At 38.7% G+C, this 12,321-nt stretch overlaps 1 protein-coding gene across 39 annotated transcripts in view; it reads right to left on the minus strand.

Moving 5' to 3' along the window:
- EPB41 (erythrocyte membrane protein band 4.1) overlaps positions 1-12,321 on the minus strand; it is a 203,213-nt gene that overhangs the window by 89,958 nt on the left and 100,934 nt on the right. For all 39 annotated transcript variants that reach the window (XM_067013420.1, XM_067013456.1, XM_067013432.1 and 36 more), the window contains 2 exons: positions 9,037-9,112; positions 7,040-7,258 (listed from right to left, as the gene is read on the minus strand). In XM_067013420.1, the coding sequence (XP_066869521.1) occupies positions 7,040-7,258; positions 9,037-9,112 (295 nt within the window). The remainder of the gene's footprint in view (positions 1-7,039; positions 7,259-9,036; positions 9,113-12,321) is intronic.

Genomic DNA, 12,321 nt, shown 5'->3' on the forward strand with positions numbered 1-12,321 from the left:
ATGCGTGTATGTGCGTGCATGCGTGTGTGTGTGTGTGTGTGTGTGTGTGTATACCTATTTACATCGCTATCTATCTATCTACTTATCTATCTAACATCTATCTATCCATCCATCTATCTACTGGAAACAACGAGTTTGCATTGAAACCTCCAGTTTTAATGCAATACCACAGGGTTTATTTTAATTTCTCTCACTCTAATTTGTATCTCCCTTTACTGATAGTCAGAAACCTGACTCCCATTATCCTTAATACAATACATTGACTCATTTGATCAACCCCCTATATATAAACCAATCTCTCTTTGCTGCCACTGACCCCTCCTCCACGTGGGTGCCCTCTTCACTGGCTTAGACTCTGAATTCCCCATGCTAGGCTGCTCCCCACACATGTCCTCCTTACCTCACTCAGGTTCTGACTCCTGGTGTTGGGCTTCCCCTTCCATAGACATCTTCTTCACCCGGCTCAGGCTTCAACACCTGTATCAGGTACCATCCCATAGGGATGCCCTCTGCAGGGCTTACCCTCACATGGATGCCCTTCTCACTCTGCTCTGCCTGTGATAACCACAACCACGTGTCCACACGACTCCCTTTTCATCCTATTTGAGCTCTGACTTCTCCTGCCAGGCTGACCCCCCCACAATGAACATTCTCCTCACCCTGCTTAGGCCCCAATATCCCCAGCCAGACTGCCTCTCAGCATGGATGACTATCTTGCTCTATCCCACCTAACAGCTTTAGAACACAATTGTTTCAGGACGCTTTTTCTGATTATAAAAATCATTCATTCATTGTATAAAATTTGGAAAATACCTTTAAGAGCATAGAAAAAAAAAAAAAAAGAAAATCTCCCATAATCCCACCAACCACAAATACCTGTGCATAAATACAAACTTATATTTTACAAATTTAAATCACAAATTAAACTTAAATTATTTTCAATTTAACATTTTAAATACTATGGTTTTTCCTAAATGTTTGAAGACTCTTGAAAGTAGTAACAAACTACCTGGGAAGAGATTAGACAGCTCTAAACCATTAGGAGTACTGTCCTGAATTTATTCAGTACCACCTAATAATTTACTACTTGAAACTACTGCAGCTTACAGAAGTACCTAACCAGGGAGTTTTGGCACTGGTTAACTTTTGCTCATTAAAAAGAGAAGTTATAGGGCTTCCCTGGTGGCGCAGTGGTTGAGAGTCCGCCTGCCGATGCAGGGGTCACGGGTTCGTGCCCCGGTCCGAGAAGATCCCACATGCCGCGGAGCGGCTGGGCCCGTGAGCCATGGCCGCTGAGCCTGCGCGTCCGGAGCCTGTGCTCCGCAACGGGAGAGGCCACAGCAGTGAGAGGCCCGCGTACCACACACACAAAAAGAGAAGTTATAACAAAACTTCCCTGTATTTATTTTGAGCAAGTGTAGTCAGGATATAGAGCCATTCGGTGAGTTCCAATGTTATGTATGGGACAGCTTTTTTTTTCTTTATTTTTTTTGGATGGGAAAAGTTGCTTTATTCAGGAGGCCAGCAACCTGGGAAGATGGTGGATTAACGTCCTAAAACGATCTCCAAGTTGCTGGTTAGGAGACAAAGGTTTTAAAGGCAGTGTGAGGGAGGGGGCTACAGGGTGCATGATCAGCTCATGGACAATTCTCTGACTGGTTGGCATCAAGGTGAAGTTTCAAGCATCACCCATCTTCTGGTTTCAGCCGATTTGGGGTCTACATGCTTGTGGTCAGCAGTTGTCATCTGGCGGGGTTGTGACAGCCTTTTAATAATGTTGTTGCATCTTCTAATTAAGGACTGTGGTTTCAAATAATTAAGTGGGGACAACTGACAACTTTACATACCATCTTAGTCCCCATAAATGGAGGACAATTCGTTTTAAAGCTTGATTTGCTACTGTAAATTTAGTGTTAATTATAGCTTCACCATCTCTGTGTCTAGGCAAAGGGCCACTACTAAGAATTCCATGTATGTAGGCTATCTTCTATTTATCTGAGGAGCAGGGTAGTATGTACTTGTATTTTCCAATGCGCAGTAAATGCTTCTGCCTAAGCAGAAGTCTCTTTGGACTGGTTAAAATGTCATGTTGTTGGACACAATTAAAATTTCCATTTTGCTTTCTGTTTGTAAGGATTGCCAATCTTTCCCAAAAGGACCAAGTAAATTCCAAGATGACAGACCTCTAAATTTTCTAATCATGGAGATCGATTATTGCTCAATTTCTATCTGTATACCTCACAGAACATCAAGTAGACCATATCCACCTGTCCTCTGAGATCGTTTCACCTATTTGGGTTTAAACTCAGTTTGTTCCAAAGAGCAGTTCTCTAAACCCAGACTCACATTCATTACTTGTAAAATGGAATAAGAATCGTTGTGCAAAGCACTTTACATGAATTTCTAATTTAACAATCACAAAATTCACATCATCACCCTTATTTTTCAGATGAAAAAACTGAAACTTAGAGAGTTTAAATAACTTACTGAGTCATAAAGCTAATAAGGAATGGAGCCTGAATTCAAAGCAAGACAGGAGGACTCCACAGCCCAGGTTTTTGTCTTATTGCCTAAATCAGGGGTTCTCAAACTTTTTGACCTCAGGATCCCTTCACTCTCAATAATTACTGAGGACCCTAAAGAGTTTTTTTTTTTAATGTGAGTTATTTCTATCAATATTTACTATATTAGAAATTAAAACTAATAAAATAGAAAACTATTGATTAAAGAACTTACTGTTCTTTAAAGAACAGTAAGTCCCCTACTTATGAACCTTCAAGTTGTGAACTTTCAAAGATTTGAATGTGAGTTTGCATGTCCAATCACGTAAGTTAGTTCATGTGTCTGGCATACATTGTCACGTGCTTGCATTCTCTACAAGTGGTTGTGCTTTTGTAAACTTTGTACAGTACTGTAGAGTATAGCAGTATAGTGTCTTTATTTCAAGCCCAGGATGTCCCGAAGCAAGCGTAAAAGCAACAGTATATAGCCGATTGTGTTAGTTGGGTACTTAGGCTAACTTTGTTGGACTTACGAACAAATTGGACTTACAAATACGCTCTCTGAATGGGACTCGTTTGTATGTAGGGGACTTACTGAATAACAATAAACGACTCTATTTTAACATGAAAAATTTTTTGTGTGAAAAATAATAGTATTTTCCCCAAATGTAGTTAAGGAGTGACATTGCTTTACATATTTACAAATTTTTTTTAATGTGCAGCTTAGAAGACAGCAAGATTTTCCTACCTGCTTCTGTATTCAATCTGTTGCAATATTTTGTATGGTTGTAATATATGAAGAAACCTGATCTCACACAGATATGTAGTTGGAAAAGGAAGAATTGATGATTAAAAATATTTTTCTTGGGCTTCCCTGGTGGCACAGTGGTTGAGAATCTTCCTGACAATGCAGGGGACATGGGTTCGCGGCCTGGTCCGGGAAGATCCCACATGCTGCGAAGCAACTAACCCCGTGCGCCAAAAGTACTGAGCCTGCGCTCTAGAGCCCACGAGCCACAACTACTGAGCCCACGAGCCACAACTACTGAAGCCCTCATGCGTAGAAGCCCATGCTCTGCAACGAGAAGCCACTGCAATGAGAAGCCCGCACACAGTAACGAAGAGTAACCCCCACTCGCCACAACTAGAGAAACCCGTGTGCAGCAATGAAGACCCAATGCAGCCAAAAATAAGAAAAATAAACAAATAAAGCCAATTTTTTTAAAGGGCTAAAATGGAAAATTTAAGTAAATAAATAAAAATAAAAGTGAACATTGGTGTAGCATATAATGACTAGTAGTACAGTTTGGTGCCATTGCTTTGATTTGTGCTCCACCATTTCAACACAGTGAAATGGGCAAATAATATCTTAGTATTATTATGAAAATAATTTTGACCTCATGGACCCCTTAAAAGAATCTTGGAGACTGGGCTTCCCTGGTGGTGCAGTGGTTAAGAATCTGCCTGTCAATGAAGGGGTCACGGGTTTGAGCCCTGGTCCAGGAAGATCTCACATGCCACAGAGCAACTAAGCCCATGTGCCACAACTACTGAGCCTGCGCTCTAGAGCCCGTGAGCCACAAATACTGAGCCCATGTGCCACAACTACTGAAGTCCGCATGCCTAGAGCCTATGCTCCACAACAAGAGAAGCCAACACAATAAAAAGCCCACGCACCACAACGAAGAGTAGCTCCCGCTCGCCACAACTAGAGAAAGCCCACGCACAGCAACGGAGACCCAATGCAGCCAAAAATAAATAAATAAAAATAAATACACACACAAAAAAAGAATCTTGGAGACTGCCGGCAGTCTGTAAAACACCACCATATGAAAATAGCTGGCCTGGGACATCCCTGGTGGTGCAGTGGTTAAGAATCTGCCTGCCAATGCAGGGAACACGGGTTCGAGCCCTGGTCCAGGAAGATCCCACATGCCACAGAGCAACTAAGCCCGTGCACCACAACCACCGAGCCTGCGCTCTAGAGCCCGCGAGCCACAACTGCTGAAGCCCATGCGCCTAGAGCCCGTGCTCTGCAAAAAGAGAAGCCACTGCAATGAGAAGCCCGCGCACTGCAACGAAGAGTAGCCCCTGCTCGTGGCAACTAGAGAAAGCCGGCATGCAGCATCGAAGACCCAACACAGCCATAAATAAATAAATATATAAATTTATTTTTTTAAAAAAAAGAAAGAAAAGAGCTGGCCTAATGCAAAGGGTGATTATAAAGGTTAAATATGATATTATACATAAAGTGCCTAGCATAGTATCTGGCACATAATAACAGACACACAATAATTAGCTGCTTATAATGTTATTATGATTATGTAACAATGCTATAAAGAAGAATCAAGCATTGCATGAGATTTAGACTATAAAGTCTTCCCAAACCTGAAATTCTATTATGATCAAATAACCATTAAAAGAATCATCAGATATTAAAGAATTAGTGTTAATTTTATTAGGTGTGATAGTTGTATTGTGTTCTTAAAGTCTGTATCCTGGTAGATACTTTAGTTTTTACGGGTGAAATTATATGACTTGCTTTAAAATACTGTTGGGGAAAAATATGGAGGGGAATACATGACTCAAGAAAGCTACAGGGGTAATAACTGTTGAAGCTGAGTGACAGATAAACTGGGGCTCCTTAAAAAAAAAAAAAAATCGGGCTTCCCTGGTGGCGCAGTGGTTGAGAATCCGCCTGCCGATGCAAGGGACACGGGTTCGTGCCCCGGTCCGGGAAGATCCCACATGCCGCAGAGTGGCTGGGCCCGTGAGCCATGGCCCCGGAGCCTGCGCTCCGCAATGGGAGAGGCCACAACAGTGAGAGGCCCGCGTACCACAAAAAAAAAAAAAAAAAATCATCAGAGACAGAAGTTAGGTATCAATCATAATCTGATACCACTATTTTCTGCTGTTTTGCTCCACAGCAGCAGTAAAATATTTTCTTTTACCATTTTATTGATTGCTCAAAGATTACACTACCAATAAAAATTATTTTTAAATTATTAGAAAAAAAGAACATTTCCCTACAATCCTGACATTTTAACAAATCAAATTATTTTAATTGATTGCTTCTTTCCACTACTTGCTTTTGTATATATATGTGTGTGTAATTATATATTTTATGTATATATATATATAAATTTCTAGAATTATAATCAGAATATAAATAAGTATATTAAAAACATATTTAAGGACAATACAACATGCTTAAGTTACAATCATCAACTAGTTGAAAGTGATATATTTGTGGTCTTAGATATCAGAGCATTGTAATGTATATGCTCATACTTGAAAAGCAAACCTCAGCAGTTCTCTGTAGAAACAGTGTGACCTCAGGAGAGTAAGGTGATAGTTATAAGACTATTGCTATGTAGGTTGTAGACTTTAAAGTCCTCATTATGATTCTCATGACTGCGGGACCGGAACCTACAGGGGGAATAAGGCAACCAGAATTGAGGCACCTTGAGTTCAAACTCTCTCATTTGAGGCATCTCAATCCATGCAATCCTATTGGAACCACTTTAAGGAAAATAAGATGGCTCAACGGCCAAATAGAATACTTGTTCCTACCATGAAAAAGCCTACTAAGACCACTCTGGGCTTCTCAGCAGTATGACCCTTTGGGGCATCCTAGCCTAACTCATGCTAACATAATTCAGGGTACCAACTCAAGGCCAGGATCAGACAGTCTCCTTAATATGCTAAGGCAGCTTGTAAAATTTAGCTATAACAAGTCACTCAAATAACAGTGGGATGTATGGTAGGAAGAAACACAAATTTTTCTGGGACTTTAATATTAGCTAACATTTATTGAATTTTTACTATGTAAGACATTGTATTAAGTTTTTACACATATTATCTTTTTTAATCCTATGGCTCACCCTATTTCCTCTGAGGTAATGATCTCTATCAGACATATAAGGAAACTGAGGCTCAGAGAGATTAAGTGAATTACCCAAGGTCACAGGCCAGGACCAAGCAGAGCCAAGAATTCAACCCAGCTCAGTCTGAACTTGTTCTTGATCACTGTGTTATACCTCCCAACATTAACAAATTATTTCCATGAAAAAAAAATTAGTGAATTCAATAAATACTTTTAAAAATACCTTCAGGGGTTTCATGGGCCCTCTGAAGTCTATCCATGTACATAGACCCCAAGTTAAGAACCTCTGCTCTAAAGTTCTCAAGGCATCTAATACAGCATAATACATTTAAAATCTGGAAAAAAAAAAAAAGGTAAGGCAATAATAAGAGCTACCATTTATTGAGCACCTACTATGTGCCAGATACTGTGCTTAGTGCTTTACATATATTACCTCATTTAGTTTTCATCCAACAATGCAACACCTATTACTCTGATGAGAAAACTGAGGTTCAGAGGGTTTAAATGACTTGCAATTGGGAGGGAACTGAGTTCAAGCTGATTCTTTCTATGGCACCACTTCCCACTAAGGCAAACACTGAATCAATCCCAGGTCAAGGGTTTAAACTTACTGTCAAAGTAAACACAGAACAAATCCTGGAGACATATTTACCTGTATGACTTATGCAGTTCCATGACCTTCTCTTCAAGTTCCTTGGTCTGATTTGGGGCCAGTTTAAAATCACTAACATAATCTGCACCATGGAGTTCTGGGTCATAGTCTCCCAGCTCAGACTGGATGGTATAAGAACCTAATAATGCTAAGGTTGCAAATGAACAGGGCAGACGTCCTGCAACTATGTCCTGCCGAAGTTGAAGACATAAATAATACCTACAGCCAAAGAGAAAAGATGTTACCATGTCAGCAACAAAAACAATAACAAAATACAGAGAGAGAGAAAGGAAGAAAACGGGAGAGAGATGTAGGGAGGGAGAAAGAAAAAGAATGATTAAGTAAATATGAGATAATATTAATAATTGTTCAACGTAGGTAGAGGGTATATGGTTGTTCATTGTACTATTTCAGTGTCAGATAGAAATAAAGGCTGCTTGGCCCCCAAATTGGGTCCTTTCTTTTCTATCACGTTGCTTTGCCAAATGCGTAGATACTGACTTCCAAGATGGGCTTAAATTGCATGCAGCCTTCCACACACTATCATCTTGTAAGACCGATTCCACCTGTATGCTAAACTATAGGGAATTCAGGTGGGGGTTGAAACAGTTAAGTCCCACAAACTGAGTGACCCTACATATTTCAGACACACCATATCGTATTCACACCCATGGCCCTGACCTCCTTAGCCCTTGTTCTGACTGGGTTAACCAGTTCAGACTCTTTTACCAAACAGGAAAGCTGGGAGGTATGATTAAATTGAAAACTATATTAATTAGAATCATATCTTTGACTTGACCATAATTAGATGCTGAACAACATATGCACCCGCAAACATTTTTGCTATCTATGATTAGTCACTACATACATCTTTTTTAAAAAGTCAGAGCAATGCCAATCAAATCATAAGAATCTTAAACTCTTCTAAAATGTAGGTAATTAATACAGATTTTTAGGGATTTGTTTTGTTGTATATATAATAAACCTTAATGAAGAAAGATGAATAAGTAGCAACTCTAAGAGACAAATATTACCCGTGAAAAAGCAATAACCAAGACAATTTTTTCAGGCAGAGATATGGCATCTCAACTTCAAGAATGTACTAAGGATAACTGGACAAAGAATAATTTTTTCAAATGGCATAGACATTTCACAGTACTTAACAAGCAGACCTTTTAATAGTCTTAGGCTATTCTTATTTGAGAGAGATGAAAACTGAAGCCTAGAGAGTGTATATTTGTCTGAAATCAGATAGTTGACAGCAAAATCAGAATTAGAAAGCAGTTTCTCAACAACCAACAATTCAATTGAACAAACATTTGCCAAATACCTACTATGTATAAGGCTCTATGCAAGATGCTATGGATATACATATGTAGAGTAGTATTCTTTACTATATACTGTTTTTCCTTTTTCCTTTTTTGCTAATATTCAGTATTTATATAGAATCCAATAAAGGCCACTTTCTTAAAAAGGAATCAGTAAGCTATTTTTAAAGAGTACAGGATTTATTTCATAAATTAAGTGGGCTCAAAAATTACTGAGGAAGGTTCAGTTCACATAGCTAATCATACAATTTAAAAGGGGAAAAGGAAGAAAAAATAGTAACGCTGAGACTTTAGCTTTTTTGATCCCTTAAGAAACAGCATGGTGGGAGAGGAGTATTTAAAACAAACAAAAAAACGGCAGAGCTGTTTTGCCACTATATTTGTGTCTTATCCTTTGGAGGATAGTATGGTTTATAGGTTCCCTGTCCACAGCATGGCATAATACCCATGATAAGCAAGGTTAATTCCCTACCAGTTTTCTCCAGGCGAGTCACAGATATTTGAGGCTTTTAGGATCCCTTATTTGCAAGCCTGCCTTGAAGTGACCAGAAACTTTTAATCTTAGGTTTAATAGCTCATCATTTTTCTTCAATTCTGAATGGAGAAATTCCCAGAGCTTATGATAATGAGATTATTTATTACATATTTAACTATTAATAGATTATTTACCTTGTTATATCTTCTGTTAACTGTGCTGGGTCAGGTGGATAAAACTTTACATTAAATGTGAAATTCCAAGGGACACCTGTAAAAATTAACACAAAAGAATTTTATGCTTATGCCTAAGTTTCTGGTTGTTAGAAATACCTAAAAATATTCAAAAAAATCTTTTTTTTTCTTGAGGTGTCCTAATACTTTCAATGCTTTGTGGATGAAATATTATTTTTATTTCAAAAAGAAAAAGAAGAAAGTTGTTTAGACACCATCTAAGAGTACCTCATTTTTTTACCTGACTTAATATAATAGTTCTGTTTATAAAAGAATATAAGCAAAATAACATAAAGGAAACCAATCTATACGTGAACATGTTTGTAGCAATGGTTTTCAAAATGTGATCTATATACCACTCTAGGTCCTCAGAGGTCATTCAAAGTGATCCATGGATGTTTTCTTTTGGTGTTGGCATTATTTATTTGTGACATCTCTCAACATTATCTCAAGTAAACAAAAGCATTCTTCCCATTAATATGGGTGAGATTAGGAGATTATTTTAAAAATAAGAAGGAAGAGGCAATATAGGTGGCTCTTAGAAACTATAGCTCTAATGAAAATATTTTAGGTATGAAAACTACAAGAATTCAATCCTAAGACTCATACAAGTGTTTCGTATTTTTTATCTACAATGAAAATCAGAGATTGTGAGTAAAAGTTAAGTGGAGAATGCATTTCAATTTTTCCAGCTAAGTGCTACCCCTTCAAGGTTTTTCTAACATGACTGTTAGTTAGTTTCCCAAAGAGTAGGGCCTGGTCTCAGTCAGAAATAAGTATGATTGGTTATGATGCTAAGAGCTACATTTTGGGCTTCCCTGGTGGCGCAGTGGTTGAGAATCCGCCTGCCAATGCAGGAGACACGGGTTCGTGCCCTGGTCCGGGAGGATCCCACATGCCGCGGAGCAACTAAGCCTGTGAGCCATGGCCGCTGGGCCTGCGCGTCGGAGCCTGTGCTCCGCAACAGGAGAAGCCACAACAGTGAGAGGCCCGCATACCGCAAAAAAAAAAAAAAAAAAAAAAAGTACTTACTGCATGCCAGGTACTAAGCTAGCCCTCTTATATACAGGTAGGTGCTACTATTAGTTCATTTAATTTATGAAGAAACAGAGGCTTAAGAAAATACATAGCTAGTGAATCCAAGGTTCTCTTACTCCAAATCCCATGCTTTTAACTATTGGACTCTACTACCCTACAACAAACATCTGTGTTTCAAACATTGTTCTGTTTTGCATTCACAGTATTTCATCTCCGAATATTTTTATTGCTATTGGCTGGCAATGACCATTTGCAAATTAAAATTTGAAATAGTTTGAATGTCTTAATGAATGTGCAGTTTTAAGCATGCTAAAATATTTAATACAGGAGTCTCTTGTAAATGGTTGATATTTTCCTTCAAAATTTGAACTAAAAGGCAAATTCCAGACAATAAAACAAACTTGTCTCAAATCTACTCAATCCTAATGTTTACCATTAACTCACTTCTAATGTTTCACATCCCAAAAACTTTAAATGGAACTTAGAAAACCAACCCCATAATTGTTTCTCATAAAAAGGGTAAGGGGAGGGTTTCCCTGGTGGCGCAGTGGTTGAGAATCCGCCTGCCAATGCAGGGGACACGGGTACATGCCCCAGTCCGGGAAGACCCCATATGCCACGGAGCAGCTGGGCCCGTGAGCCATGGCCGCTGAGCCTGCGCGTCCGGAGCCTGTGCTCCGCAATGGGAGAGGCCACAACAGTGAGAGGCCAGCGTACCACAAAAAAAAAAAAAAAAAAAAAAAAAGGGTAAGGGGATGGGGAGGCAATATTTACAGTTCAAATACTGTAAAATACCATCTGTTGTAAAGATTGATATGTTAATAATCTAATCATTGTTAACTTATAATTCCCATATAGACATTAAAAAAAGGTGACTTCTATGCTACCTATAAAAAATGTGTTGGCTAGAGGGCTTCCCTGGTGGCACAGTGGTTAAGAATCCACCTGCCAATGCAGGGGACGAAGGTTCGAGCCCTGATCCAGGAAGATCCCACATGCCGCGGAGCAATGAAGCCCAGGCGCTGCAACTACTGAGCCTGTGCTCTAGAGCCGACGAGCCACAACTACTGAAGCCCACGCACCTAGAGCCCATGCTCCACAACAAGAGAAGCCACCACAGTGAGAAGCCCGTGCACTGCAACGAAAAGTAGCCCCTGCTCACTGCAGCTAGAGAAAGCCCATGTGCAGCATGAAGACCCAACACAGCTATAAATAAATAAATTTATTTTTTTAAATGTACTGGCTAGAGCAAATCAATATGGGAAACAAGACAGCTAAAAGAATGTTCAATAAATGTGAATTCAGCAATTAAGAACTTTAAACACAAATTCAGTTATTTCATAACATATAAATGGCCATTTTTTAATAGTATGGGAAGACTAGCATTAAAGAAAGCAAATCAGCAATAGTTTACAAAGTGTGATTTTTTTTTCTCTTTGAGCTAACTGATATAAAAAGCTTGATAACACCCACGATTGGTGGGGAAAATAAGCACTTTCTTCTATTGCTGATGTGAGTGTAAACTGGTACAACACTATGGAGAATAATTGAGAATATCTATCAAAACATAAAACTGTATATACTCTTTCACCTAGCAATTCCATTTTCATAAATGTATTTAAACATACACTTAAATGTGGTCAAATGATACAGGTATAAGATATTGTTTGTAATAGCAAATGTCTGGAAACAACCTAAATGTATTTATTTAGCAAGAAAAGATACACCACCACTATATACTGTTAAGTGAAAAAAAAAAGTGCATATAGAAAGCAACTGTGAAAGTTGGGGGTAGAAAAATGTGGCTATTGTGAACGGTGCTGCTACGATGCAACTTACTATTAAATGGTTCAGAAAAAAGTTTGTGTGTGTGTGTGTGTGTGTGTGTGTGTGTGTGTGTAGATAAAGAGAAAAGATAAAATAGTAAAATATTAACATCTGAGGAATCTGGGTGAAGGGTACCCAGGAATTCTTTGTACCATTCTTTCAACTTTTAAGTCTGAAATTGTGTCCAAACTTTTAAAAATTAATAATCGAAAAAATATTCCTGCCTCTGGGTACACAGGAAAACAGGAACTATCTCATACACTATTGGTGGCGATGTAAACTATTACAATCAATTTAAAGGAGAGCAATTTGGCTATATCTAGTAAAACTAAAAATAAACATACTCTATAATCTAGCAATTCCATTTTAAGCTTAAATCAG

Source organism: Kogia breviceps, chromosome 1, assembly GCF_026419965.1.
Source record: "Kogia breviceps isolate mKogBre1 chromosome 1, mKogBre1 haplotype 1, whole genome shotgun sequence".
In the NCBI taxonomy this organism is placed as follows: Eukaryota; Metazoa; Chordata; class Mammalia; order Artiodactyla; family Physeteridae; genus Kogia; species Kogia breviceps.